The sequence below is a fragment of the Theobroma cacao genome, chromosome 2, assembly GCF_000208745.1.
Source record: "Theobroma cacao cultivar B97-61/B2 chromosome 2, Criollo_cocoa_genome_V2, whole genome shotgun sequence".
Taxonomy (NCBI): Eukaryota; Viridiplantae; Streptophyta; class Magnoliopsida; order Malvales; family Malvaceae; genus Theobroma; species Theobroma cacao.
Genome location: NC_030851.1, coordinates 3,956,884 through 3,969,495, shown reverse-complemented (window position 1 = coordinate 3,969,495; position 12,612 = coordinate 3,956,884). Strand labels below are relative to the sequence as shown.

At 35.5% G+C, this 12,612-nt stretch overlaps 2 protein-coding genes across 4 annotated transcripts; both read left to right on the top strand.

Moving 5' to 3' along the window:
- Nucleotides 2,465-6,592, top strand: LOC18607735. 3 transcript variants are annotated; one of them, XM_007042045.2, is made up of 6 exons: nt 2,485-2,748; nt 3,187-3,318; nt 3,552-3,981; nt 4,883-4,929; nt 5,037-6,006; nt 6,236-6,592. In XM_007042045.2, the coding sequence occupies exons 3-5, from the start codon at nt 3,666-3,668 to the stop codon at nt 5,982-5,984; spliced, it is 1,311 nt and encodes a 436-aa protein (XP_007042107.2). In that variant the 5' UTR covers nt 2,485-2,748; nt 3,187-3,318; nt 3,552-3,665; the 3' UTR covers nt 5,985-6,006; nt 6,236-6,592. The 3 variants fall into 3 exon arrangements, with proteins under 3 accessions (XP_007042110.2, XP_007042108.2, XP_007042107.2); XM_007042048.2 differs by lacking the exon at nt 3,187-3,318 and having other exon boundaries at nt 2,465-2,748; nt 6,261-6,592; XM_007042046.2 differs by lacking the exon at nt 3,187-3,318 and having other exon boundaries at nt 2,465-2,748.
- Nucleotides 6,693-8,137, top strand: LOC18607734 (late embryogenesis abundant protein). The gene is made up of 2 exons (XM_007042044.2): nt 6,693-7,616; nt 7,728-8,137. Exons 1-2 carry the CDS (start codon nt 7,338-7,340, stop codon nt 7,956-7,958), a joined length of 510 nt encoding a protein of 169 aa, XP_007042106.2. The 5' UTR covers nt 6,693-7,337; the 3' UTR covers nt 7,959-8,137.

Below are 12,612 nucleotides of genomic sequence, written 5' to 3'. Positions count from 1 at the left end.
TTTTACTTACATGCAAGGCATTAGATGATTTCAAAACTAAATGAATAATTTTATGTATTATTAATTTTAGACGTTTTTTTATCGTGTGTTAAATGTATATATAAAAGATGGTTGGTCGGAGTAAGGAGAAGAGTCCTACAGTGAAGTTTGAGATTTACTTATCTTCAGCGGTTTGATGCATGCATTTGAAGGAACTCGAGAATAGAAGTTGCCCTAAGTCAAAGCAACTTCAGATACACTATTTGCTTCTCTTTTCCTCTGTTTTTCTTGGGGAGAAAGCCGGTAAAAAGGTAGAAAGCCAAAATTTAAAAAGAACCGGTTGGCTCTCTGGATTGTAAATTCGGCCAACTTGTTCCCATACATGTTTCAAACTTGGGTTTTGGGCTGACATTAATGAACTGGGAAGAACTATCAAGGGGTGGCATAGCCCAATTTGACTCCCAAGAGCTTTATGTTTTTTTTTTTTTTTATAATTGAAAGAGGAAGGATTAAAATTTTACTTTTTAAATATGAATATCATATACTAATCAATAAGTCAAATACTCGGATGTATAAGAGTTTCATGTTTAATTGTTAAATAAATTAAAAAAAACAAGAGATTAAAATATTTTTTTTGAAAACCAAACGAGTTTAGCTTAATTGATAAATTCATTCATTTTCATGATGATTAATTTTGAATTTGACTTTTATCGGTAGCCTTTATTGACATTAATTTTAAATACAATTCTTATAAAATAAATCTTTTAATGTCTCTATACATAAAAACCAATTTATTTTTTTTTTAAAAAGAAATCTTTTAATCATTATGAGGTATTAATATGCAATCATTATGTCACCAAGGGAGAATTTGAAAGAAGTTCCACCTCACTTTTGAAGTACATATACAGCAAACAACAAAAAAGGACACATGTTTTATGAGACACAAAATTCCCTTATGTGTACAATTGCTTGCGCCATTTGGGCTAAAAAAAAAGAATAAAAAAAAAAAAGCAAAGGGGCCCTTCTAGGAATACAAATTTTGTACTTCATGAAATTGCCCCCACAAAAGCCAATCAACGTGAGCTTATGTCTTACAATCAAACATCTTCTCCTTCACAAGAAGAAGAAGAAGAAGAATAATTTCATTTACCTAATCTCAACTGATTTTGATGTTTTAATTGTTTGATTAATAGATGATTAGGCATCTCTCAATCAATCAAGTCTGAATACCATACTTCCTTTTTTAATTATTAAATGACACTGTTGTCCTCAACTTAATGGCATGTTTGGCCCAAATTGAGGATATGTTTAGTACCCAAAATAAGCTATCAACTTCTTTTGACGCAATACGAAAATGTAATGAGTTGAACAACAGCATCAACCACATTAATTAAGCACAAATCTTTTTTTTTTCCCTCTTTTGTCGGTTGCCCTTTACGTGTACAACTCAACGTCTAGGTTTTGTAACGTAGCACCCACCAAATGGAAAATATATTTTCCTTGACAAAACATTTTCTAGTTGACATCTGTGCGGAGCGTTACACGTCCTAAGTATTTGACCTACAGCTAATTTGTTAATCATTGGGTGTCATCATCAGATTTTATAAAAAATAAATAAATGTTTTTTTTCTCTTTTTACAATAATAATACTCTTTTGTTATCCCTTTAATCTTTGAAAGGTTCAAGCCGAAATATGGCTTGTGTCGAAGTTTAATCAAATTACTAATAACAAAGTCTTTTTCAATCTAATACTTTTGACTTAAAAGGCCCTTTTTTTTTACATTTGCACTACTAGTTTGGGTAATAATTTCACATTTTAATTCAAACATCTCAAATTTATTTATTTTTAATTATAAGTTATAATTGTTCTAAAAAAAGGAAAATAATTATAGATGTACTTTTAATACCTCATTTCATGTTGCATATAAATATACTTATTAAAATTTATATAAAAATTTAAATCAATCACTTTTAATAGGTCACATAATTTGGATATGAAAGGCTACAAAATCGATAATTCTTGAACTTGGATCGTTTCAATTCCTAAATTTAATTCAAATTTTATTTTTTATGCAAAAAATAGTTTTAAACTAAAACATCAAACTTCATAAAATAAAGGCAGAAAAAGGTTTAAAAACCCAATAAGAAAAAGGAAATGTGGTTCTATTTTGTACAAAAATGCCTCTGCAAGTGAGAGGGAAAGAATCTGGAAATTATGAATGAGAAAAATAATAATAATTAAGGTATTTTTAAAGAATCCTTTTAAGTTGAAAGAACATTTAAATAATAATATTTCATGATGATACTTTCGTGTGGCTTGAAAAGCACGAGAATGCGTACTGCGCACTCCGCGTACCTCATAAGAAACCATCCGTTTCCGTTTGTTAGCTCTCTTTTCTAAACAAATTTTCAAATTTTTTCCCAATTTAACCGCACAAATAAAAGACCTTTTTAAGGTACAAGTTTTATAAACACGGAATCACTTGCTCTAAAAGTATCACTCCGTTCAGCACAAATTCCGTCAATCAAAAGAAAAAAATTTAACGGCTGATAAATGAGGATTTAAGGAGTCCAGTTGAACCGATTCTAACGACGTTAGTGAAACCGTCTAAAACGACCTCACTCCTTCCCTCTTTCTTTCTGAAACAATGAGAAAAAGGAAATAGAAAGAACAAGCAGCCGCTTAGTCTCCTCCCTTTTCCTTCTCTTTCTCTGGAATCACTCGGGTTTCTATTTTGAATACGGCGGCGTTATTCGGAGCTCAAACAGGTACGGTCGGTGGCGTCAGGTTCCCATTTTTTACTTTTTCCTATGGGGAAAAGTTGTTTGGTAGTTATGCTAAGGTGCTCCAAAATCAAGTATCATTTTAATAATTTATAAAAACTTAAATTTTCCTTTTATATTTTGCTGTCCGGAATATTAATGTTTTAAATTTTGATTTGATTTGTTTGTTTTTTTTCTCTTTTGCTGTGGTTATTTTGACCGCGAGTTACTGTACTTTATGCATCTATTTCGGATCTCTTTTTGACCTCTGTAGTGTTTTCTATTTGTTCGTTTCACTATATTTAGGGTTTCTGAATTTTTCCAATTAATTAATTAATTATTTTGGTACTCTTACTCAGTCTGTAAAGACTAGCAAATTGATCGATGCTTGGTCTTTTTTTCACCATTTTTTTTATTTCAGTAAATTCTTTGTTTGTTTCGCAGTTTTCACTTTTTCATTAGTTTTGAGTGAGTTGCCGTGGATACTGAGGGTGTTGTTCTGAGCCTACAAACGCTTTCATTTTATCTCTCAACTTAGCTATTAATTGATTAAAGCTCATTTGAATACCAAAGATGGTAATTTCTTTTTTTATAATTTTGTTGGAGGTGTTTAGGTTAATTTCGGATTCTTGTTTCAATTTCTTCTGTTGTGACGTTATAATTTAAATTTAATTTAGTAAGGATATAATAAGGATTAGATTTAGGTTTTAAAATCAAATGCAAAGAATTTTACTAGTATTTTATTTTCTATCGACTAATTATTGATCAGCTTATTGATGCTTTGGTTTTGTTTATGTTAATAATTGAAGGAACGCTGGCGGTTTTCCTGCTAGAGTAATGGTGGTTGAGTTCGTGTTTCGGATAATGTGAATGATGTTTGTTTGAATACACTGGGAGAGAATTAGTTTGTGGTGTGGTGGATCATGGGGGCTGCTTGCTGTGTTGCTGCTAGAGACAAAACTATAGTAAATGGTTCAGGTAGTGAGGCTTTACATAGGAATATAAGGTATTCCCCAACGTGGAGTTTTCGTTGGGATAATCGAGGGCGTGTAGCTGGAGAAGACACTTCTATAAGTTGGTTTTCAGATGTGATTAGTCGGAATGATGGATCAGAGATCAAATATGAATCTGCATGTGCATCAGAGGATGGAAGTCCGTCTGAGAGTTTCCAGTCTCGTATATGGAAAAAGTCCCCAATTTCAGAAGGAACCTCTGGGCTCGTGAGAACTCCTGCTTCAGGTGAACTCTTTGGATGCAGGTCTTATTGTGAATCATACCGTAATTCAAAAATGTTGAATTTAGTTTTGAAAGTTAAACAATATTCCTGTTATTACCTTACCATATGGGAGACTAACTGAATTAAATAGATAATAATTTGCATTTAACCAAAAAGATATATGTTGAAAGGTGCTTCTGATAAAAAATCAGAACATCAATGGGCTTGGGTCCTTATATGCAGTGGAAAGGAGCAATAATGTATAAATTCAGTTAAAAATGAAAAAATTCTGAGTCTTTCTTTTCAAGACACTGACTACGATTGCTTGTAATTTTCTCAGGTTACATCATTTGGTATGCTCTGGAAAATTTGGTTTAGTAAAGTAGTTGCATGCATAACAGGATTACCCTTGTCCTATTGGTTAGACAATCATGCTGCAATTAGCTTTTGAAGGCCATTGCTTCTGGCTTTTCTTCCTTTTCCTTTGAGCAATCATTTTCTCCTTGGATGGTCCCACTCTACCTTGCTTATCTTACATGAACAGTGGGAATAATGTGTAAATGCTTTACTTTAATTCAGTTTTGCTTTTGTCATGGTGAGTTTATAATGAAAACAATAATTTTTCCGACAACAGGATATGTATGAGGTCTAGAGGGTTGCCCTTAGTTTTGGAGGGAGGTGGGGGTGGGGCAGTGAGATTTGTTTCCCTTGTCTTGTTGTATGTGTTGGTCTCATGGTAAAAAAAAGAAAAGAGAGTGAAAACAGGTCATCTGCTAAAATTGGCCCTGCCGTTCTGTCATTTTGTTAGTTTTCAACCTTTAGATGTGAGAAAGGTCTTGTCCAAGCAAAAAAAAAAGAAAAAAGAATGTTTGAAAGGTCCTTTAGAGTTGTTCTATCTAATGTTCTTTTACATATATTGTGCAGATCAATCTATTTCAAGAAATGTCTCTATCAATGTGAACATAGAGCAGGTAAAACTCTTAACTGTAGGAGGCAGTTTCATGTGTGTTTCCAATACTCTGTCATGATAACTTCCCCTTAATTTGACATCCTTTAGGAAATGTGGATTATGTTTCAGGTGAAGGAGTCAGCAGAATCCCCTGCAGCTTCATACCCATCTCCCTCAAAGTTATCACTTTCTTTGCCATCAGCTTCCTCATTGGCAACATCCCCTTTGTCATCCCAGAGTCATGCGCATCCTACCAGTTCAATGACAACGAGGTGGCCTCTCAGATCTCCTAGACATCATCTATTGCGCCAAGTTTCTGATAACCGAATTATGGGATTGAAGTCACCTAATAGATACTCAGTTGGTGAGGAAAGGCTAGTGATGCCTTCATGGAGCAATGAATCAACTGGGGGCTCTCAGGGTGGTTCTTCTGATGGTTGGTCAATGCATGCCTTTTCTGAACTCATGGCTACATCTCGTAGGGAAAGGTGGTCTTTTGATAGTGACTCATGGGGTTTTCATCGTGAGAAGATAAGCAGATCCAGTGGCCGAATCTCATCATCCCCTTCTGTTGATCTGCAAACCTGTGGTGTTTGCTCAAAGCTGTTATCAGAGAAATCTTTGTGGAGCAGCCAGAAGATTATTATTAACAATGAGCTTTCGGTTGTTGCTGTTCTAACTTGTGGACATGTTTACCATGCTGAATGTTTGGAGAATATGACCCCTGAAATTGACAAGTATGACCCTGCTTGCCCCATATGTACTTTAGGGGAGAAGAAGGCCCATAAATTGTCTGAGAAAGCATTTAAAGCAGAACTGGATTTTAAGGCTAAAATCAACAAAAGATCAAGGAGCCGGGTTGTTGATAGTGATATTGATACTGATCCTGTCATATTTAACCGTCTGAGAAGTAGTGTACATGAAGGGAAGGCCTCCAGTTCAAGCATGAAAAGCTCCCTGGGCAAGCCTTTTCTGAGGAAACACTTTTCTTTTGGATCAAAGGGAAGTAGGTCCCCTTCAGAGAATCATCCTACCAGGAAAAAGGGATTTTTCTGGGCCAAATCTAGCAAGATATGAACTTCGTGTCTGCTGTTAGGAGGTTAGTATCTCGTTGACTGATGTATTACCTTTTTCAGTGCAGGCCTCAAAAGCTTCATTTTTCCTTTCATTGCATGTACAAATAAAACCGCCTTCCTTATCTTAATGTCACAGTTGTGACCACAGTCTGTCTTTGATACCTCCGAATACCTACAAACTATTTAAGAAAATGTTCAAATCCTTGGTTTATTGGGACTCAATTGTGATTTGTCATTTTTTCTGATATACAGATTCTGGTTTTCTGCTCCTCTGCAGTCCTAGTTGGATACAGGGATTGCACATAAGGCAGGGCTGTTCATTCTTGAAGAATTATTGACATCATTCTGAAGTTTCAACATGATGATCTTGTGGGACTCACACTGTAAAGAAGAAAAATGGAAATTATAGGTGAAAGAATAGCTCACAAAGTTTAAAGCATGGAAAAATAGAGTGTAACACTAGTGATCTTATTCTTATTTTGTACAGATTGATCTGTTTCTTGCTTGGATTCATACACGAAGATTCATATGAAAAATTCTGTATGGCTTATTGACTCTGGATCTTCCCAGAAGGCAATTATATATCTTTAGCGCTTTGAGTTGTTTTGCTTTCCAATTGTCCTCATGCTTACAAGGCAAGCCATAGCTGAACATATCAATGGATGAAAATATTAAATCTATTTTCATTTTAGATTTGAGCGAATTCTGGAGTTAAATTATGGTAGTAACCAATAGATATTTGGGCTTCCGCCATTATTACGGAGCGTCATCAAATTCTCTGAATCATCGGAAGACTGCGCATGCTTTCTTCGTACCATGCAAATTTTTCTTAGACTTCTTATCGAATTGGGAGTGCCCGATGAATTTCGCTCCTCACCTAGCTTGCCTCAACAAAAAACACCTTTGAACCGACAAAAGAAAGTATACGAGTGAGACCGTCAAGTTCTCGGCATACTTAACCTTGGAGACGCATTCGCTGTTACTATTTTGTGAAGTTAGATGAGAAAAGTCACTGACAAACTGCTATTCTTTTCTTTATTGTGAACCGGTTCATCCTAATGTCACAACCATTCGTCGCCCACGTAAGCTACACGTGCACCCTCAATTCTCTAACGTGGCAATATCTTGGATGAATCATTTCCTAACTCCTCGCCACCTGTAAAATACCTAGTTACGTGCATGCAGAAAAGTACTCTTCTTCTCCACCGTCTCCGGATTTTCCTTTTTAAGTCCCCAGATTAGTCTCAATCCATAGCCATCTGCCAAGCCCCGACAGATAAAAACATAGCTCCTAGTCCACTACCGTCAAACTCTTTTCAAGCTTCTTTCTTTTGCTTTTGCTGTCACTGACGAAATGGCTGATTTAAGAGATGTGCATGGCAACCCCATTCAACTCACTGATGAGCAAGGCAACCCAGTTCAACCGACCGACGAATACGGTAACCCCGTGCACGTCACTGGTATAGCCTCCAAGCATCCAGTTATGACTCAGACAGGTGTGCCTGGCGGTCAGATGGGATATGAGACTGGCTCTGCGGCTGGGTATCAGCAGCAGCAGCATCCACAGCAGCTGCATTACGAGGCTTCCAGCGGGGTAGAGATTCAGCGCTCCAACAGCTCCAGCTCCGGTTCGGTAATGAAAAACCGCCTCATAGATATGATGGCAGATTTGGGTTTTTTTATTTTTTTTTATTTTACAGTTAACTGCCTTTTCTCTTTGGCTTTGAACTGTTTTTGGTTTTAGTCCGAGGATAATGAGATAGGCGGGAGAAGGAACAAGAAAGGGCTGAAGGACAAAATAAAGGATAAACTGACAGGTGGAAAGCACAAGGAGGAGGCGCAATCACAGACCACAACTTACGAGTCTAAAACCACCACCACAGGCGTCTCGCATGGGCAGCACCACACTGAGCACGAGAAGAAGACAATGATGGAGAAGATCAAGGAAAAATTGCCTGGTTGTCATAGTCATTAAAGCCGTCTGAATGAATTGCAACTTTCGTTTTGGATGCTGTGTTTGGAATAATGTTGGCCTCAAAATTATGTGTGCTTGTAAATTTATCAAGCGTTTGATGTGTGATCTATAATAAACAGTACATTATGATGTAGGAATTGATGCAGCAAACTTTTTATGAAACTAGTATTTTATTTCTAGTACTTTCTTTTTCTTTATAATAATTTCCATGTTCGTTCATCAATGGGCGAATCGAAACATTTATTGTGAATTTCCAATACAATTGCATAACATAATTTTTAATATATTTTTACATAAAAAATTGTTCCCTTAAATGTACCCCCCCAAAAAAATATGTTTCATATTATTGATAAATATAAAAATTTATCAGCATCCATGGCATAAGTGTCATGCGTAACTTTTAATTCAAAATTTGTGTTAGAAACTTAAAAATTCTTGTTAGAGGAATAATTTTTATGCAAAAAATTGTCCCCACAGGTACCTATAAATACTCGAACTCCCATCATCAGTGTGACAGTATAAAAGAACAAGGAGTTCTAACTCTGACCTTTCAAATACTGCCTCTGCACTCCAACAAGTATGTTCCTGTTTTTGAAAGTCTTTTTTGGCCTTCTTAAAAGTTTCTCGTTAGACATGCATGGTAAATCTACAAATTTCTTTTCTTGTAGCTTTCGACATGGTAGCAGCTAGGGACAAACAGATACACCAACAAGCTCTAGACGCCATATATTAAGTCCCCGAAAAGATGTATGCGTCAAAGATGGTGGCTACACAACAAATACAGTTCAAGGAATTAGATAAATTAAGACTACAAACTGTAATTGAGCAGGGCTGTTGCATGCTTAGCATTTTCTTAGATTCTGACAGTCTTCCTTCTATCATAGCATGTTGAGTTTTTTCTTCTTTTTTTTCCTTTTCCTTGCTATAGTTGGAGTTGATTTTGATCTTTAGTAAACCCCACTTCATATTGCCTATCTGCATCATTGAACATTTTTTTGTGTCTTAGATCATTTATAGTTTGATCCTATATATATATATATATGATGTAGGAAGCCATTTGTGTTGTCATGTTTATTGCTCACAACTTCACCTCGGACAAGTTTGATTTGTGGCTTTTGAAACAAGTTGTTATTATCTAAAAAGTTTACAAGAACATGATGCAGCCAATATCATTTGATGCTTGCAAAGCAACCCTTTACGTACTTAAAAAAGTTTTGTTACTTACGTCTATGACTCTAATATCGAATTTTTAACAAAAAATTTCAGCGTTGCCAAATTGGAAGAGGCAGAGATGGATTAGGAAGTAATGGACAACTGGAAATGCATGCCATTAGTTAATCTGGGAGAGCACTTTGCTTCACCAAAGGAGCTCATCACTGGTAATTAATGCAACCAATTGGTCGAATTCCCCTATGGCAGGTTGTCATGGAGAAGTGGCAAACAAATTTATGATGCTATAAAGTAAGCTTATACAATCGCAATTCACAACAGTTTATTGTTTTTGTGTTAGCAATGGTTGGAATTAATATACAGAACTCTTGGTCTCAGGCTTATGCAATTTTGCCTTTAAATTAACATTAAATCTTAAATACCAAGTATGTCAAGTTAAGGTGTTCGTGAATTGCGTTATTTATTAAATCTTATCAACAAAATCAAATCCAAATTTAAATTTATTTTAGGTTCATCTTTAGACAATTATGAGATATGAAATGATAATTTGTTGGTCTAGTGCAGCGACCTACTCCTATGGTCATTATCGATGCACAAGTCATATAGGCAAGCCCACACAATCTGGCAAGCCTTCTAAATACATTTATCTTACCAAATAAATTCTTTCCTTTGGTCCATCTTCCTTATTTCATTTATTTCTTTAAACACTTTTATCATTATATTAGCAATAATACGTATCAAAATAACAAATTTAATCCTTCATCACACATAAGATTTTATAATAAGAAATTCCAAATATTTGTACAACATATTTTAGATGAAAAATTTTCAAATTTAATCAAATAACATCCAAGGGTCTCATCCTAAAATAATTTTAAATATACATCACTTCTTTTAAAACAATAGACGACTCGACATCTAGACAATGAAGTGACACAAATATAATGCTATGAGATGCCAATTACTTACTTGGCAAGCTAAAGTCCTCTCACCACAGCTATTTCCAAAATTCACTTATCGTCATTGTCAACTAGTTGGGGTGAGCTTTTCATATTCAGTGATTGGACAATAAGGGAAACAAGTATTAAGGTAGAGCTTTTGATAAAAGCATAATAATAATATATACATATGATTATATAAACTATGCACATAGTTAATAAATTCTATGCAAATCAATATAAGATGCTTGAGCTTAAATTTTGATTTTTTTTAACACTTATGTAGTGCATAAATCTTATGTTCAATAAAATCAATCAACCATGACAATCTCAAGTATAGTAAATTTCCAATGTGTCATAGAAACAGATAAATTATAGTCATGGTTTTCTTAAAGCAAGTATAATAGTAATATTATGCCCAATAAAAACATATCAGTCAAGGTATCCTTGGGTAGGTCTAAGAAATTGTGCATCGTATAAACCATATGCAACACCACAACAGTAAACATGAGCATCACCCACATCAACCTCTCAATCAACACATGATAGGAATGTCACATTTATCGTATATCAGAGTCAATGTACGTGGTGGTAGGAATGCATCGTCTATCATAATCCAATGAGAATGTCTCATCCACCATAAATCTGATGGGGATGTCTCATCCACCATATATGCCTACTCTTGGGATTCTGCACGTCATCAAATATCAACTTAGGGCTTCACGTCCCTTTTTTACCAACTTACGGGACTCTCCACCCCATTAAACATCAAGTAGAGGCTTCACGTCCTCCCTATACTTATTCGCGGGACTCTCCACGCACCAAATATCAAGTCGAGATTTCACGTCTCCTTTATACCTACTCGTAAGACTCCCCATGTAACCAAGTATCAAGTCAGGGCTTCTCGTCCTCCTTAACACTCAAATATCAAATCAATAAATAATTATTATTTGTACACAAAAACCACGCAAATCTAATATGATAACAGCACCTATACTTGTAAGTCTTATCCAAAAAAATAATCCAATGGAATTTCAAATGCATATAATCCATTTCAATCATAAGCTCAATAAGTATGTACACATGTTTAAATCATAAAAGTATAACATAAACTCAATTGTTTTGAAGCTTTCAATTTAAAACAAAATTCTAGCATTTTTAAGGGCTTGCTTCCCGTGGTTATTGTAGACACTAAATTAAAAATATAATAAACAAAAAATGATGAAAAAAAGGGGAGAGAGGTACGACTGGCAGGGTGCGGACGCACCCTGCCAGGCACCTCTCTCACCTGCCAGACGCGAATTTTTCGCGTCTGGCAGGATAGTGGAACTTGCCCCTGAATGTTCCTTTCGATCCTTCGAGTTCGTTAACACCACGTATGTGGGAGAAGGAACCACACCGCCTATTTCGAGGCTTTTCAAAACCACCAAGATGGTTGTCGGTCAGATATTAGGAAAAGGATACCGAGCGGGGGCAGGATTGGGGAAAGAACTACAAGGCATTAGAAGTCCCGTACGTACTACCAAAAATGAAGAAAGGTTTGGCTTGGGGTACAAGCCAACTAAGAAGGAAAGAGAAGAAATGATAGCCGAAAAAAGAAAAAAAGGTTGGCTAGCTTTAAGGGGCATGAGTTGGAAATCCGAGGAATGACATATCCTCATCTTTACAAGACATTCCGATCTGGAGGATGCATCTTTCCTGAATCACTCACCGTTGGGAACCAAGAATCAGTGTCAGCTTTAGGAGAGACTTTTTCTGATTTATCAATATGTGCAACGGAGGAAGGTGAAAAACAGTCAGGAAATGGGGATGAGATTCCTACTACATACCTTGGGCCACCGAATCTAAAGCTGAGCAACTGGACCACCATGAGTTTACCAGTCACTTGTGATTTAATTTCAAAGTAATGCAAACTAAACATCCATGCTTATGCCCAAAAGCATTGGAATTTTATGTATCGGGCTTTTTATCATTTATCATTTTAGTAAATTGACATGCGTAGTGCATTTCTCATATTTCTTTTCATGATTAACCATTTCCATTTGTGTCATTTCATCCCTTTATTTACCTATACAATAGCTCTACATATTTCAATTCCCTTTACCTTCCAAGATTCCAAATAATGAATGCGAGGATGATAATGACAGTGGTTTTGAAATTAATTTTGAAAAAAGTACAAGTGTCAGTGAACTTGACAATACAGAAAACGTGGAGGATTATGATTTATCTCCGGACTTGTTAAGACTAGTAGAACAGGAGGGGGGACAAATTGTCCCACATCAAGATACACTTGAAACGATTAATTTGGGAGATGAAGAAAATAAGAAAGAAGTTAGAATTGGTGTGACGTTGGTGTCAATGGAAAAAGAAAAACTAATAAAGATACTTCATGAATATGTAGATGTGTTTGCATGGTCTTATCAAGATATGCCAGGACTCAACACAGACATTGTAGCCCATAAACTGCCTTTGAAACCTGAATGCAAACCGATTAAGCAAAAGTTGAGAAGAATGAAACCTGAAATGTTGTTGAAAATTAAAGAAGA

What these genes read in the sequence shown, in the direction of transcription:
- LOC18607735 (XM_007042048.2), top strand. Translation starts at nt 3,666, where the DNA reads ATGGGGGCTGCTTGCTGTGTTGCTGCTAGAGACAAAACTATAGTAAAT. An exon ending in CGTGAGAACTCCTGCTTCAG is followed by an intron (nt 3,982 to 4,882) that starts GTGAACTCTTTG and finishes TATATTGTGCAG; the next exon opens with ATCAATCTATTTCAAGAAAT. An exon ending in TCAATGTGAACATAGAGCAG is followed by an intron (nt 4,930 to 5,036) that starts GTAAAACTCTTA and finishes ATTATGTTTCAG; the next exon opens with GTGAAGGAGTCAGCAGAATC.
- LOC18607734 (XM_007042044.2), top strand. Translation starts at nt 7,338, where the DNA reads ATGGCTGATTTAAGAGATGTGCATGGCAACCCCATTCAACTCACTGAT. An exon ending in ACAGCTCCAGCTCCGGTTCG is followed by an intron (nt 7,617 to 7,727) that starts GTAATGAAAAAC and finishes TTTTGGTTTTAG; the next exon opens with TCCGAGGATAATGAGATAGG.